At 30.3% G+C, this 18,628-nt stretch overlaps 1 protein-coding gene and 1 non-coding gene across 2 annotated transcripts; one reads left to right on the top strand and one right to left on the bottom strand.

The window, feature by feature from the left end:
• Positions 1–4,069: 4,069 nt before the first annotated feature.
• On the top strand, positions 4,070–6,847 carry LOC125871676 (uncharacterized). The gene is made up of 3 exons (XM_049552318.1): positions 4,070–4,877; positions 5,132–5,324; positions 5,902–6,847. The coding sequence occupies exons 1-3, from the start codon at positions 4,473–4,475 to the stop codon at positions 6,606–6,608; spliced, it is 1,305 nt and encodes a 434-aa protein (XP_049408275.1). The 5' UTR covers positions 4,070–4,472; the 3' UTR covers positions 6,609–6,847.
• A 5,626-nt stretch (positions 6,848–12,473) lies between these two features.
• Positions 12,474–12,590, bottom strand: LOC125871955 (U5 spliceosomal RNA). Its single transcript, XR_007447070.1, has one exon. It is a non-coding gene; the product is annotated as a U5 spliceosomal RNA (small nuclear RNA).
• Between the last annotated feature and the right edge of the window lie 6,038 nt (positions 12,591–18,628).

Here is an 18,628-nt window from a genome sequence, read left to right as displayed (position 1 = left end):
GAACCTTAAGCTTAGCTCTAAATACTATGGTCCCTATCTGGTTATTGCTAGAATTGGTAATGTTGCTTACAAACTAGCATTACCACCTGAATCCAAGGTCCACCCTGTCTTCCATGTTTCATTACTCAAAAAGAAAGTGGGCGATTGTGTCGTGGTTCAGTCTACTTTGCCTAACACTGGAGCGGATGGTCAGTTTATAGTGCAACCAGTTGCCATTCTGCAAAGGCAAATGGTTAAGAAAAACAATGTTGCTGCTGTCAAGGTTTTAGTTCAATGGTCAAACCTCCCTTCTGAGGATGCTACATGGGAGGACTACCAACACTTACGCACCACCTTCCCTAATTTTAATCCCAATCCTTGAGGACAAGGATCATTTGAAGGCGGAGGGTATGTTATGATCTCAACTAACTGATAAAATGTTGTCATTAAGAGTCGAAGTCCGGAAGGAGTATAAGTCTTAACTGAGTAAATAAAAAAATGAAGAACCAAGATTTATTTCAGTTAATTAAGCTCAAGGGACGAGATCGTGCCACGTGGACAGATGGTTATATATACACATCATAGAAGAGAGAGAAGGCTAACTGAAATCTGGTAATTCTCAACCCTTTCCTCGTGCTCTTTTCTCCCTCTCAAATTCTCTGCTCATCTCATCTCAATCTGATTCTTTCCTCTCTTCTTCTTCTTCTGCAGATCAATTCTTGAATGGAGCTCAATATTAATCTCATTTCTTTTACTAGTTAGAATTTTCATGTTGGTTTGAGTACCATTTCTCTGTTTTTGATAAATAACAGAAAATTCCCAAAAAAAATGTTGAGTTGATTGTTTAATTTCTATATTTGAATTTTGATCTCGGTTGAGATCATAACATACATTTTCATTAAAATCGTATGTTTGCAATAATTTTTAAAGTGACAGAAAATAAATTGCAATCACAATAAAATGAGAAGAAACATAACTTCATTGATAAATATTGCGGGTACAATTTTGTTCTTCCTTTTAATTCTTTTCTCCTAAGATTTATCCAATGATTCGAGGGCGTTAGTGGCGTATTTCTCGAACTAGAATGATTTGGATTTGATCTCTTTATGAATATTTCATGAATTTGTGGAATATTCGAGATTTCGATCTTTTTATAAAATATTCGAGATGCCTTTTCAAGGGAATATAGTGCCCTTTATATAGGCATAAACTAGGGTTTAGGGTTGAGTAGCCTCTAAGAATCCTAATTGGAATTGAACACACCTTGTAGAGTCTCAACTCGAATTGAACACACCTTGTAGAGTCCCACAAAATTCCAATGTCTACACTGTAAACTTTTATTCAACTGTATAACCGTCCCGAACAATTGGGATGGTTATTTTAATTTATAAAAAAATTGATTTTTTTTCGAACGAACCGAATAACCTTACATGTATGTTATTATATTTTGTATATTAACAATATGTTAAATTTAATATATAAATATGTTTTTTTATAATATAAATATAATCTAGGTCCTAGGTCTCTAGTGACTAGACGACTTTGAGTCTTTGCTCTTTAATTAACATTTACTTAATTAGGTTTAAAATTTAAAGATACTGTGATAGATACTCTATCAAACAATACAACCAAACCTATGCAAACACTCCTATTAAATATTTAAGATCAAACAATACGACAATAAAGTACATTTTTGTCTTCTTGGTGAAGAGTTAAAGTGTTTTTTCAAGAACATATTTGCGAAAGATATATTTTAATAGTAGTATATTTTGAGGTGATATTTTAAAAGAAAAAAAAAATGAAAATTAACCGAACCGTACTAGTACCGAAGAAAAACCGATATGATTGAAATGATTTTAGAAAATCTAATTTTGGTTATATATTATAAAATATCCAAAAAATTAAAATGATATAATTTTTAAAAAAATAACCGACTAAACCATACCATTGTCACCCTAATTATGGGGTAACTAAATTTATGAGTTACATAAACCTTCAATCTTAATTTAGATAACTTTATTTTATATAAAAGGGAATAGTCTTTTATTAACTCTCACCCAAAAAATCATAGAGCTCTTTGATGTCGTTAGACTTGTTCCACAAAGAAAATCTTTCCCGATATAAAATTTGGGAAAAAAGGTCTGAAAAATACTCTAGCTTAGGCCGAAATTGTTATTACGATATCAAACTTTATGGAGGATCTTTTACCCCTGCACTATTTAATAGTGTATTTTAAAGGTATATATGTGCCCACGGGACACATTACTATTTAAAATGATGCAATATTTATGATGTCCACGTAGACACATATATACCTTTAAAATACACTATTAAATAGTACAAGGGGGTAAAATGTCCTTTTCAAAGTTTGATATCGTAATAACAATTTCGACCAAAGTTAGAATATTTTTCAGACTCATTTCCTTAAAATTTGCTATGATTAGTACAATATTTTATTTGTGCATAAATTTGTCCTCGGATGACAATATCTTGTTGAAAATGAATAAATTTAAACTGTTAGGACTTTTTTTACTCCTCCACCGGAGTTCCCATTTTTTTTCTTCCTTGATGACTCGAAGGCACAATCTTAACATTAGAAGTGAGAGATGCTTACTATCCGAACCACTACTCCCTTTTTATCCACTAGAAATATTACTTGCATGCTTCATGATGTTTATATTATGAAAGTGGAAACTAATACTCGAATAAAGTCATGTCATAATGGGTTTTATGCATTTTTAGACAGCTCAAGGGAGTAATATTTTATATATTGAGTATGAATATATTTTTTGTGTAGTATATAATATACACACAAGTACATAAATTTTATAAATTTAACTAATACCCCTAATTAATTTCAGTTTATGAACAAAAAAAAAAACATAAATATAAATCATTTGGATATCATCATCAACTTATCGAATGCATCATATTGTTTTTTTTCATCAAAAGAGTCCATCAAAGACATTAGCTGCCTTAGTAATAAAGTACATGCTAATTTACGTATCTTCTCTTTGTCTGTTATTTTATATTAACAATGTAATTAAGTATCTAAAAAACCAAAATTTCACAATAATCTAACATTAATTACACCTTTCTAGGCACTCTAAGCCGAAAGAGATATTACGAAAATGACAAGGTAACTTTCAAAATTGTCTTGTTCTTAGTTCATATACTTCATCATACTATAGTCTAGTCATAACGATAAGTTTGAAATGAAAACGAGATCGGAGAGGGAGGAGAAAGGCAAGTGAGATTTGGAAGAGAGAAGTGAGAGGGGTGAATAATGAAAAAAATTTGTAAATAGCCACTAAAAATAACGTAATTAGACTTTATAGTTATAGTTATAGTTTTCTAATTACAATTTGTAGCTACATGTTAGAGGAAGGAGAGAAGCGAGTGAGATTGGGGATAAGGATGAGAAAGGGAAGAGAGTGAAGAGAGGTGAATTGTATTTATATATCAATTGAATTGTATATGTATATTTGTCAAATAAATATATTTATATTATTGATATACGTATGTATTTTTGTTATTTAACGAGTAAAATTAAGAGAAGGAGAGAGGCAAGCGGGAGAAGACAGAGAGTGCGGAAAGAGCCGATTCAACTTCCCTTCTTTTTTAGCACTGCTCAGTCAGTTTCATCTCAAGATTAAACCTAAAATTATTTTAACTTTTACTACCAACCAAGTACATCAACATTGACTAGTACTAGCCTTTACCATTATAGAAATTAGAAAATGAAATATTTTAATCTATTTTTTTATTTTTATATTTATATTTTAATTTTAATAGAGAGAAACAACCGAAAAAGCTTACAGATGCCTTAGCTCACACCACAAACGTGATTTTGCTTCTGTTCAAAAAGCATCACGAGTTACAACATTTTCAGATAAGCCCCATTTTCGTCTTTTTCCGCGTCATTCTCACTAACACGTGTCTTTTCCTCATCAACTGAACCGCAAACATGCATTTCGCCACGTATTTTAGTTGGACCAGATAAAAATTTCATATACCTACGTGGCACAACCCCTCTTCCTCTTTTTGGATTTTGTTTTAAAATAAAATGCACCAAAATTCTCTCTTGATCACCACACTAATACTCCACACTCCCACCCCACCCACCCACACCTTTATTACCTTTCTCTCTCTCTCTAGGGTTTTTGTTTTATCTTCATCGGTCATATCGCCGGAAATGATTTTTCCGGCAATCGGTTTTGTTACTATGGAATGTCGGTGTGATGACGTCATGTCGTGTGTCCGTCGCGAATACGGCGAGTTTTAGCCGTCGTCTCGTGTTTGTTGTACCTTAAGCAAAAGATAAAAAAGACTTTTAGGCTTAGCAGTGTTTTCAAGTTATTACATGCTACAATACAAATTTTCTACTCCAAATAATGGTTTTTTGACGGTTTAAAAAGGTAATTTGAAATCGATTTCTGTTTGAAATTTTGGAAGATTGTAAACTTGAATTTCTAGTGTAAGAATTTGTGGTTATGCCTTTTCCTATGAAGATTCAACCTGTTGACTTCACTACTGTGGAAGAATCGAGTCGATATGACTCGTTTAAGCCGGTTCCCAAGTCACGGTTCAAGCGGCTATTTGAGAGGCAATTTTCAGGGCTTTTGAGATCATCGGCGCCGGAGAAGCTGGTTACTGGTGAGGATTTGATTGGGAATAAGAAGGATGCGTCTGAAGAATTCGAGCCGAGTTCTGTTTGTTTGGCTAAAATGGTGCAGACTTTTATTGAGGAAGGTGAGGATAAGCATAGGTGCAATCGGAACCGATGCAATTGCTTTAATTGTAATGGAACTGAGAGCTCAGAGGAGGAGAATGATTCAGTCAATTGCTTCGGTGAATCAAATCAAAATTGCTGCAGCGATGCTTGTGAAATTCTCAAGGTATTGCATGTGCTCCGGCCATGTTCTGCTTTTAAGGCAAATTTAGTCTCTAGTTTCCATTTCCCGGTTCTGAATATATCTAATAATTGTCTTTGCACCAAACAAATAGCTATCTTTACATACAATTTTGTAATTCAATCACTATGTTGTTAAAAAAATTTCCATGTATGCTGTAAATTTCCGTCGGATGAGTATTTTTTATCAGCATGCAGAGTCCGTTCTGTCATCACAAAGTCCTTATTTTTTTGGTGCAGAGTTTGGTGTCTTGTCCTTCCCTTCTTGAAAGGAACGTCTTGGCGGAAATTACAAAGATCATTGAGAAAAACAGGATGGTTAAGCGAAAGGCCAATTTCATTCGAAAGATGGTTGTTGATGGCCTTCTAGCTATGGAATATGATGCCTCAATCTGCGAGTCTCGGTGGGAGAAGACTCCTTCAACTCCTGCTGGTAAATCCGCAATCTCAACACCACCACATATGCTGGTTTTTTTCATTTAGTAGTTATAGTTTATTGCTGTGTTGTGTATAGGTAAACTAGAAAAATCCATGAATTTCATCCTTATCAGAGTGTAGACTTATAAATTACTTTAGTTTGCTAAAAGATTTGTACACCAGTAACGGTGAATAGCCTGAGTTGTTTTCTTTGAGGAGTTGGCAAATAATTACAAATGATGGAAATGGGGCAGAAAGATTCAAAAAGACTCATATAATAGGTACCAGTAAGTAGTTCATACATACAAATCACTCATATGATGATCCCAAATATTTAGAGGTTATAGGACCCTAGTGATAAAAAACTTGGTCTTTTGCACAGGAGAAGAATCAGAAGCACTTCACTTTCTGTTTTAGGTTTTGAAATGTCTCTTTACCTTTGAAAACTACTTATCAGTCTATCAGTTACTGCTTGCCGTAGGCTATTCGCTTTGGTTGCCTTTTATTCTTTGTTCTAATTTATAGACGAATCATATGTTTTTTTGCTCATTTTGGGGTTAAGAATTCAGCAAAAGTCGGAATCCTTTATGCAGGAGCTTATGAATATATTGATGTGGTGACTGAAGGAGAAAGACTTATAATCGACATCGATTTCAGATCAGAATTTGAAATAGCAAGGTCGACTAGGTCATACAAATGTCTTCTCCAAGTTTTGCCTAACATTTTTGTAGGCAAAGCAGATCGCCTTCAGAAGATTGTTCATTTGCTAACAGATGCTGCAAAACTGAGCTTAAAGAAGAAAGGGATGCCTTGTCCTCCATGGCGTAAAGCTGAATACGTGAAAGCTAAATGGCTGTCTACCTACACCCGTATGACACCAGTTCTAATGCCAATAGCATCAAACTCTGCTTCGGAACCTGGAACTGCTTGTAAAACCAAACAAGAAGCCATAAAGGAAGAAACTTCAGAAGATTCTCACGGTGAGCTGAATCTGGTTTTTGGAGGAAAGAGCAGTCCTTTGGTGGAGAATAACCCCAAGAGTGCGAGTACATCATCTCTATTTGCTTGTGATGATGAAAAGAACGTGACGGTGAAGCTAGGTGATGTTTTTGGAGGAAAGAGCAGTCCTTTGGCGGAGAATAACACCAAGAGAGCGAGTACATCTCCTCTATTTGCTTGTGATGATGAAAAGAATGCTATGGCGCAGCTAGGTGAACCCCTGGAGATCAAACCCAAGGATTCAAGCAATTGTGCCAGGAAGATAACTGGTTTAACTTCTCTGATTGAAGACCACACCTAAAATTTTGACCTATTTCCTAACCTTTTTGTCTATTGTTGCTTTTATATGTTTCGAGCTGAAACGCCCCGTGTGTTTTAGTATTTGGGGCCTTATTTGAAACTACGGACCAACTGCCTACTGGTTTGTCTCGGCGGTCTCCCTTCGCATTTTATAGTAAGGGTCTATGAGTCCATATCCACTAATACAAACTTACATAGTATCAAGAGACTAGTAAAGGAGAACTGGTAATTGTGTTGTCAGTTCAGTTCTTGGATATTTTTCAACAAAGTGTTTTGCATAAGTGTTCATCGTAGCAAACGCTTGTTAGCTTGTAGTATGTTTACTGATATAATGACAATAAAGTCTGGGACTATTGCTGTATAAGCTTCTGTTTATGTACCTTCTCTATACATTGTGAGTCCTCATTTGATGTTGAAAGTTCATCGTGCTTGCTCTCTTCTTTATTCATTCAGGTATGGGAGAAACCAAAAATAATGTTGGATACTTTTTAAGTATTTTCTTATCGTCCACTAGTGTAAGTGGCGACTAGTGAGAAAGAGACATGAAATTCTAGTAGGTGCAGGGGAATATAATTATTACTGCTGGCTAAAGTCTGATGCGTTGCGTAGAATGGAGGTGCAACTTTACTCCATACTGAGCTACACTTTCGGTGAAATTTTACCTTCCCTTTTTGTCTCACAGCCTAATGCGTGCGTTAGCCGTTAGGTAAAATTTCACAACTCTTGGTGCAATTTTTCCACTTTTAACTCTTTTATCTTATCATAGTAATGACTTAGACTGGTAATCTTTGACATTGTTAGGATATCTCTCTATGTAAAACAATTTGGTTTTTACAAGTGTATGTATAAGATATAAATCTTGACTATATTAGTAATGGTGTGAAGTGTAAACATGAATTGTTAATAAGCTATTTGAGTTGAGGCACCCTCTAAGTGGTCTATGAGGTGGTTGAGAACTCTGAGGTTTCGAGTTCAAAATTACAAAAATCACTAAGTGATTCCTCCATTTGTCCTAGCTTTGGTGGATAGAACTACTTGATACTGGTGGGAGGTTAAGGTCTGCAAAAGTTAGCTCGGATATCACGGTCATTAATAAAAAGAAGCTATTTGAGGTGAGTGAAGTGCAGTTCAAATATCATCAAGGAGCGTTCCTTTTTTCTCTTGTATAGGGCTAAATTTCTTCAAAAAATTAATCTTGTTTGAGAGGATTTAAGGCTAATGAACTTCAACTTTAATCACTTCCATTTTTACGATTTAATATGAGTATGGCCCGAAATAAAATGTTTTTGATTAAACAAAAAATGAATTATTGAAGTTAAGATATTTGATTACAACTAAAAGTATTTAGTTAGCGTTTGATCATAGATTTTAGGAGTGACCTTGAAATTTGAGCAGAATATTATCAAGTTTTCAAAAATTGACTCTAGTCAGTTTTTGGAATTTTTATTCATAGAACTTTAATTATTTTTTTTCAAATAAAATATATCTCCAAACACTAATTTTAAATTTAAAAAAACATTAACTTTAAAAAACTGAAATTTTCAAGTCTCATGTTATTGTCAAACAAGAGCTTAGTGTGTCGTAAAGTCATACTAGCATTTTGGGCTAACAACTCAAGCCATAATCAATTTTCGTACTATTCATTTTTCATCATAGAAATAAAAGCTAATAATGGTACTCTCTCTAATTTAATATATAAATGAATTATTGGAATGTGACATATTCTTTAATCAAAGAGTAATTTGTGATGTTATGCCTTTGATTCTTTTCAATTTTTTCTTATAAATAGAGAATTTCATTATTCCAAAATGTAAAACTAATTGAAAATCCCATTAAAAAGAGTTTGATTCTGAAAAAAATATATATCCTAATACATTCTCAAATTTTGAAAAAATTATTCATTTTAGATCAACAATTCATTTATATTAAATTAGAGAGAGTGTCATTTATCCTTTTGGTGACTAAAATCTCTAATCGATCCATTAGTCGTGGTGCTTTAGGCACTAAAAGAAATTTCATTTAACAAATGGATTAGGTGCCGTAAAATTATAATATTGAGGTAATAATGAATTAAATCACTTCATTCTAGATTTAGAACGTGTCACTTTTAATGTATAAATATAAATATAAAAATTATATAGTATAGTTTATATAAAGGGATGATCTTATACTCGATGGTTTAATTCTTTTGTAATTTGCAGAGAATATAATGATTACTCCTGGATAAAAAAAAAGCTGCTGACTTGAGGAATTAATTATTTGATGAATTTCCGTGTTCTTTTTGTCGTGACCTGTTATTTTATTATTAAATTTTATAATAAAGTTATTCTGCAACTTATTCAGGAAAATTGTTGTCTTGGGTAAAATACTTTTTATTTTATTTGTTTAAATCAAGTTACTTTTGGTTTGCTACGGAGAAGTTCTTAATTTTCTTTTGACTTAACGAGTATTAATTAACTTTTTAAATTTGTTAAAATATTTAATTTAATTTAAATTTTTAAACAAACACCTTGAGTTTGTTTGATACAAAGAAAGTATTTTCTTATTTCTTTTTATGTTTGATTGAACAAAACTTTTGATAAACACTTTCTATAGAAAAATAAGTCGATTAAAAAATTATGAAAAATAATTTCTTTAATAAATTTTTTTTTTTTTTTATAAGTGACGCTTTATGATTCTAACTCTTACCTATCACACCACCTAGAGCCCCACTCCCCACCTCCTCCACCCATATAGTGATTTTGAGAAAAATAAATCACAATACTAATCAAATTCTAAAATTTGAATTGGTATATATATATATATTGGCGCAACAAAATTTTGTTAGAGGTCATCATATATGAATTAAGGATATAAAGGATAATAATTTTTTTATAAAATATATAGGTATTTTATCCTACATTTAGTTAAAGGTATTAATTAATTTTAGAATTATTTATCCTATGTATATTTTTATGAACATTTCAATCCTCTTGAGAACCTAACTCTACAAATGGCAAGTTGAATTATGAGGTATTTTCTACAGTATCTTTTTTTTTTTTCTTTCCAAATTTGATTTAAAAGAAGATGGTAACTTAGGTGAGCAAGAACAGTTATTTGAGTGTGACTCTTCACAAAAATAGTGTGTATAAGCAACATGACAATGACAATAATATTTTACTTTTGTTAGTTACTATATACAAATTAAAGATGTCATTAGTTTTTTTAAACACTCAATGTTGTATTTTATGGTCAATAAAAAATATGAGTTTTAAAATTCAATAAATGTACTATTAAGTGGTTTCTTCTATGCATTAGTAGATAAAGTTACTCAATAATGAAAAATATTTAATAATACATAATTAGTAAAAGATAACAAATACCGATAAATACCATCATTATTTAATAGGATTATCTTATCAGCTCTAGTTGATGCTTCAATTCGAGAACAAATTACTCTCTCTGTCCAACAATAGTTATTCATTATTTCTCTGTCCAACAATAGTTATTCATTATTGACTTGACACATCCCTTAATACGAAATTATAAATAAAAGGGTAATTTTACTATATCACCCTTTGAATATAATAAATATAATGTATTGAAAAGTGTAATAAGGAAATGACTATAATTAATGATAAGTGTAAATTAGGAACTAAGTGTAAAATAATCCATTGATTTCATAAAGTAAAAAAATATTATTGAACATCCCAAAATAATATAATGGACAATTATTGTTGGACGGAGAAAGTATTCATCATATGTATGTTAGTTAACAAAAATATTAAGATCCATCCCTAATTTTTTATGTCGATCATCCCAAGTAATGAAATTCTCCACTATTATTTCCAAGAAAAGAAGGTAAAACAAAATAGGACAGTAGTCCTAAGCAATATATATTATCATCGATTTAATTTGTTTTACAATTTTTTAAAATCCCTTTCTTTTTTTCTTTTCTTAAACTGCCCTAGTCTTAGGTCGGTGAAAAAAGGTCCACTAGGTTCCTATGCTTGCTTTTATACCATTAAAAAAAATATGATACAGTGAATATAATCGCTTTTTAAAAAAAATTAAATATATTGAATTTGAGACTTGTGTATGAAAAACTCATTCATAGGACATAAAGAACGCTTCTTATCAAATGAGGTCATACACGATAAAAATTTAGATTAATCAAATTTTAATATAAATATCAAATATTGAGTATGATAAAAAAAAAAAAAATTGCTTTTTTGTTTGTTTCTACATGACATATGATTGTCTTTATTCGAGTTTACTTCAACCACCTAGAAAAGCAAGGGTTGCTTTCATTATTTTTCTTTAACGTGTTTATTACTACTTTACTTGCTTTTGCCATTTGATTTGTTAGTGACTAAAGTAGGTGAGAAAATACAAATGGTCTTAAAAGTATATCAATTTATAACAAAACTTTAATCCTGTTATACCATAGTCCATAAACTATTAACAATCCCAATTGTTAATTCACTATTTAATTAAGGACCTTCTTTTGATAAAGGTAATATTTATTTATATCTATCTATCTATCTATCTACATTAAAGAAAATTAGAGTATTATTTAAACATGAAAATAGCAAATGATTAACATATCAAGTTTTCAAGTATTAATCCTTTAAATTTACAGTGGTATACAGTTAACTACAATTTTCTGATCAACTTCATTAAGTTATATCTTTCTTTCTCTATTTGGTTAACAAGTTTTGTTTTTTTCCGTCCGGTGTTTGATACCACTGGAAAGTCCCATATTAGGAGTAAAGCGCTCCCTAACAAAGGTGACTCTGTACCCAAGGGGATTTGAACCCGATAGGTGAATGAATACCTATCACCCCACCACAATCCTTTGTTGGGTTTTGGTTATTAACAAGTTGTTTATATATAAATATACACACAAACACATTAATTTTTGTCTAAACAAGATTTTTTGAACACGCTACATTGTGAATGCTATTTTGTTTGTAATGCAGGAAGGAACGATCTTCAATTTTATAAAAAAATCAAAAGGATTAGTTTCTTTTTTATACATAAATAGAATTAGGATTAGAAAAAATTCTACTAATAGGATAGGAAAAACAAGACAATTCAACAACTTTTTTAGTAGTATCTAAGAGTAGCAATGGACCATACAAGGCCACCATATCTTCTCTTGTTGCCTCTATTTTTTCCTCTTCTAATTTAATTTTGGTGGGAATGTGCCATCTCTAGGTTCACTTTGTCAAAAGTTTCAAATAATTGAAAGATTTTGATTCCCACATGTTAAAATTCACTTTCCTTAATTTTAACTTTTTATTTAGTAGTTTAGATTTTTAAGGAAAATAAACATATTTGTATTAGACTTAACACCTACGAGTGCTATTTAACTTGAACTTATTTTATATTTATGTTCCACAGGGTGTGTACAAATAGACATTGAACTTATATAGAGTTGAACAAGTAGACAAATGAATTCTATGTGTCATAATACAAGTAGGACACCATGTAGAACACAGAATGCCACGTAGAACGCGTGTGTTTATTTGTTCATTTTTTTGCAACTCAAAGCATCTATTTGTAGATATTCAAAATTGAAAAACATAAATGTAAATTGAAGTCTAATTAACTTCAAGTATCTACTTGTACATATTCAATTCAAAATTGAAGAGCATAAATGTAAACTGAGTCAAGTTAATTATGCATGCCTTTGTATTATTTTATTACTTACAAATAGTGATGTATTCTTGTATTTTTAATTCAATGCAAGAATTAATTACTTTCTCTTTATGAGATAACTTATATACTACTAATAATGAACAATAGTAAGTTATTATTTTATTTATTGCATTTTAAGGAATATGTTATGTCAAACATATAATTATTGAACTAGAATTGTTGGGGTACTCAAAAGAGAGAACCCCTCCAAAAATTGGCGTATGCCACTAATTACAATGCGCACACGGTATTCTTTAGTAAAAGGCGAAAGAATAGTTCGCTTTGTGCTCACTGCGTGGCTGCGTAAGATTCGCTAATGATCTGTGCTGCCTTTTAATATAGCGATAATGTTTGTATTTACTCATTGTTCAACGATGTGGTACTTACCACTCTTTTTCTATTTATTCCTCAGCTTCTTCACTAGCCCTTCAATGTATATAGGCAATAGCTATAATATATAAATATGACTCTTAACTTGGTTTTAATGGATAATTATGTCTTTCAACTTTGAGTGTGCACAAGGAGACACTTAAATTTGTATAAAATTAAACAAGTAGACACACGTATCCTACATGACATAATATATGTAGGACAACACGTAGGACACAAAATTGTCATGTAGGACGAATGTGTGCATTTGTTCAATTTTATACAGCTTTAAGTGTCTACTTGTGCACATCCAAAGTTAAAGATCAAAGTTGCTAGATGACGTCAAGTTAAGGGTCATGTTTATGTATTATGTATATATATATTGAGATGTTTTTCACATAGAAACGACTTAAGTTGTCATGTATAATTTTCGTCTGATTAATTTACCATTTGATTTTGCTTCAGTTTTCTAGTGATTCTGAAGAATAATATATGCTCACAACCTGATCGATGAACAATTAATCCGAGCAACTTTGGGCGAATCAAATCTTTATGCGATTCAAATTTGACCCAATCCTTTTTGGGAAAGGACACATATTTTAGAAAAACAAGTACTTTCTCCGTCCCATTTTATATGTCACATTTTTACTTTGCACTTGTATTAATAAATGATGTAATTTTACCCTTCTATCCTTATTTAATGTTTTCTTAAGTCAACTTTATAATAAATGATGAATACATTTTCAAGATTAATTAACTATTCTATCAAGGATATAATAGGCAAAATATGATAATTTATGCATAAATTTTATAAAATTACAAATATTGTGGTCCAGTTATTTATAGAGAAGGATGACATATAAAATGGGACGGAGAGAGTACATTATTGAATTCAATCAATGATATGAAAACAAATGTGTCAGTTAGAATTTTAGGTGAAAATATAATGCTACTGCTAGGGGTGTACATGGCCGGGTTGGTTCAGGTTTTTCAATATCAAACCAAACCATTTGTGTCAGATTTTTAAATTTATAAACCAAACCAAACCAATAAAACTCGGGTTTTTCAACGTCGGGTTTTTTCGGATTTTTCGGTTTTTCAAGTTGTTTCGGGTTTTTCCAGTAAAGTATTCATACAAACATATGATTTACTTGTACTTCAAATATTTATTTAGTCCTACCAAAATACAACTATCTAAGATGATTCTTAAAAATATAACACAATATGATATGATTAATGACACTAAAATATCCAACAAAAATAATAATAATGAAATCGCGTAAAACAAATATTGCAAATTAACAAGTCATAATGAAAACGATCATAATTTAAAAGTACTAAATCATGCTAAAATTAAGTTTAATAAGTATTAGTTACATGACTAAATATTAAAGAAAATTAAAATTAGATTATGTATTTTAATTGTCTAAACCAATGTAAAACTAAAGAACAAATATTCAATATTATTGTCATTCTTAGTGTTGAATTGATTTTCTTTTTGCATTAGTATTAATTTGATTTTGATTTAAGCTTTATTATAATTACCATCATCTATGGACTATGATATTTATTGGTTCATTCATAATTTTAAGTTTCAAACTTGAAATAATATATCAAAAGATAAAAACTATGGAAAAGAATAAGAAATATTTAAAAATTATATCAAAATAAATATTTTTATGTATAAAATAAAATTTTAAAATTATATATATAAATTCGGGTTGGTTTGGTCTCGGGTTGGTTTTTTTTAGTTAAAACCAAACCAACCCAAATATAGTCGGTTTTCTTTTTTCAAAACCAAACCAAGTCAAACCAAACCACTAGTCGGATTTTTTTCCGGGTTGACTCAATTTGCGATTTGGTTCAATTTTCAGTTCGATTTTGTACACCCTTAGCTACTGTAAATACACTAATATAATGTCCCTTTTTTTTTTTCTTTGCACCACCTAAAGATTAGCATCACTTCTGTATAATATAAAATTATTACAGTTAAGGAAGTGTAACACATAAATTCATCCTTAAGCAAACTAATTAGTCAGAAACAAAAGAATAAAATGTAGGAAACTCAACAAAAAGGGATTGACTTAAATATGAATAGGAAATAAAAAATATATATTACTAAATGGACACTGTAGACATGTCAAAAAAGTTATTGAGTTTGGTCCATACAAAATTTGAATAAAAGTTTTTAAAAAGTTACAGTCCAATACTTTTGGGCCATCTTGTTTACAAAACATTCGGACAATATATTGATAGCATACACTTTATAATTTATATTAATATACATATATTATGCATATAATGTATATAAGTATACATAACATATACGCACCATATACGTACTATCGAATGTATATATAGTGTATACTTTGGCTATGTTTGGCAAATTAGATGACTGAATAGTATATATTAGGAAAAATCACCCCATATACACATTTAAGAGTAAATATTACGGGTTTTAAATCTACTTTTAAAAAATTCTTGCTTATAACAGATTATTTACGGGTTATGACATATCAATTAAATTTAATTTTATTTAAAAATTAAATTATATTTATTTAATAAATTATTAATATATTTAAAGGTTTTTATTATTAATTAATAATAGGTAATTAATTTGATTTCACTTCCTTTTTTTAGAACTAAAATTTTCAGTTACCCAATTTTAGGGATTTCCTCCGTACACATTTTCTTTCCTTGTTTACCGTTACCATCCCCATTCGTCAAACCCACCCCCCTCCCCCACGCTTATTCACTCCTACACGCCACAACCCACTATCCCACTTTCACTATTGTTTCTCATCAAGTCTAACTTCAAAATAGTCTACCCCCTCCCCCACGATTATTCATCATCATGTTTAAGAAACCCATTGAAACTCCTCAAAAGAGTCCCAGATTTGATGGAACTTCAATTGATGATGTTCATGTTCCATCGTTCAATATATTATCCCAAACACCTCCGCCTAAAACTGTTGAAATTCTGGCGACCGGTGGTTCCTCTCGATCGAAGAATAAAAAAGATAAAAATAATGAAGCAAAGGAAAGTGTGATTCCGGCAAATCAAAAGGGGAAGAAGAGGAAGGGGAAAACACTTGTTGAAACCCCTCCAAATTCTGATTCCGATTTCGATTTGAATTTTGTTAGTCAAATAAAAAAGAAAAAAAGAAAAAAATCAACAAATGTTGAAGTTGCTCAGACATCAAAACCATCTACAAGAAGAAAATCAAAGAAGAAGGAATTGGAATTACCAAAATACAAAAACTCCAAAAAAGTTGTAAGGGTAAGTACTTTATTTAATTTATTTTCACATTACTCAAAATAGTTATTTTTTTATATCACATTATTCTTATTATTGTTTTCAAAACAGTTGTTTGTGTGAAATTTGTTCCAAATCTGAAAAAAATGTTTATGGATTTGACTATAAAATTTGGGTGATGTATTTTGTATGAATTATGAAAAAAATGTTTATGGATTTGACTATAAAATGGTATGTATTATGTATTAACATTAATGTTATTGTATCTTAATTGTGTATAAACATATGAATTATCAGCAATGGTGTTTTTGACATGGGAGCTGTTGAAATCGATGCAAAGTACCATCATGAAAGGTATGCCACAATCCTGTGGCATTATGGAAAAACTAAGAATGAGGATGGCGCGATCACTACTGGTACGGTCGCTAGCAAATTTGGTGGACCTCGCATAACAAAAGAACATGTTCCGGATACCACCAATTATCCTACACCAAGACCACCGACAAGAAATTTAAAATAGTTCATTGCAGCTTCTCCTTTTTAAGAATTACATATTATTATTTTTAACTTTTGGATAATTTTTTTCTGTTTAGCTTTTGGATAATTTTTTTCTGTTTAAGTATTTAATGATATATAATATCATATGTTATCTTCTATTCAGATACCATCTACACATGAATTAATATTTGGCTATTATAATTTCAGAACTCTGATATTATACAGACTTCATACAAATTGGATTCACTATTTTAAAGAATCATAGTGTTTCTAATTAAGTAGTAAACTCATTGGATGAAACATGTATGAAAATTGATTTATACGTATATGACTATGATTTTAATATAAGGGGTTGGGTATTGTATGAATCATGATATGATTTTTATATACAAATGTTATGAATTGTGTTTTCACATTTGTCTGATTTTCTTTTGAATCTTCATATGGTATGAATGATTAAATTGGTATGAAAATGATATCAATTGTCAAACTAGTGATTTTTTCTAAAAATGTCACATTGTAACAACCCATTTGGTCGTTTTGAGTACTAAAGCTTTTTATTTCAAAAATTACTTTTCGATAGATTCTAAATGGATATTTTGGACTATTCATAACTACAATTATGAAACTAGTGGGGTAGTTTTAATAATATATTTAGTTGGTGGTTATAGAAGATAGCATTAAAATTAATAGTGGGTCACTTTTACACTTTTATAATTAGTCTGTAAATAGTTAGAGTAGTAAAGAATCTGCAAAAGAAAGAAGAAAGAAAAGGAGGCGAGAAATTTTTTCAACGGGGTCGACCTAGAGCGAGTGACTGCTCTTTCAGGTGAGATCTTCGAAACTTTCAATCTTTTATATACATAGTGTAATCAGTATTATACAGACTTCGTACATTTCGGATACATTATTTTAAAGTATCAGTGTGTTTCTAAATTGTACACTCATTGGATGAAACGTGTATGAAATCTAATTTATATGAATATGACTATGACTTTAATTTTAAATCTTGGATATTGTATGAATCGTGATATGATTTTTATATACAAATGTTATGAATTGTGTTTTCACATTTGATTATTTTCTATTCTACACATGTTTGAATGATAACTGAATTAAATTTGATTAATATGTGTATGACCATAACTTAAGCTAGAGTTGGAATGAAACATGAATACAATTAGCATGCAGTTTGTTATAATTTTATTTATAATATGACACCAGTTGAAAACCAAATTAATATTCATGATAACTTACATTAAATACTCGAGATACCAAATGAACTCCATAATTACCTTCTTATAATTATCACTAATATATACAATATTTTTAAACTAGAATAAATTTTATTTGTAACAGTATGCATTCTGTATGATTAAAGAATGAACAGTATATTAAACAGTAAGCTATAATGCACTTCAAACCAATTATGTTTCATATCAAAACAAAACATTAATATAACTAACAAAATAAACAGTCATTAGTTTTGCACAGGATAATTTGAACATGTCTTTCTGTTGTGGCCAACTTGATGACATCTATTGCAGGTAACTTTAGACCTTTTGAATTTCACTCAGCAAATCCCTTCCAGCGTTCAAGTTGCGGTCTTCCTACCGTTCTCTTTGGACTCTCGCAAGGGATAGGTTCATATATAAATATCATTATAATAACAACAAAATTATACCCACTTGTCTTTATTTTTTCATACAAATATCATTCAGATAGTACATTACAAAACACTTTTCATGCTCACTAAATACACATTTAAAACTCACTTAATACACATTTCATACTCACTTAATACGCATTTCATACAACAATCATCATTCATTCTAAATATATACATTTCGTTCGTACCAAATACTTCATTACTATCAAACAACTTTATACAGAAATGACAAAACTAATATAAACACTAAAATTACAAATTTAATACCAACTTAAAACACTTGTCATATAATTCGTCAAACTTCCAAATAACTTTTTTTTTTACAGATTACTCAACACACTTTCATACAAATTTCAATTTATTTATTCTATCAAATTCATTATCAACTTAAATCACTTTTCATACAATTCGTCAAAATTCTAAATAACTTTTTTAATAGATTACTGAACACACTTTCATACAAATTTCTTTCCATTTATTCTATCAATTCATTCAAAAATATACATTTAATTTATACTTTAAGAAAAAAAAACAATATTCAAAACAA

Source organism: Solanum stenotomum, chromosome 7, assembly GCF_019186545.1.
Source record: "Solanum stenotomum isolate F172 chromosome 7, ASM1918654v1, whole genome shotgun sequence".
Classification (NCBI taxonomy): Eukaryota; Viridiplantae; Streptophyta; class Magnoliopsida; order Solanales; family Solanaceae; genus Solanum; species Solanum stenotomum.
This window is presented reverse-complemented; position numbering and strand designations above follow the sequence as displayed.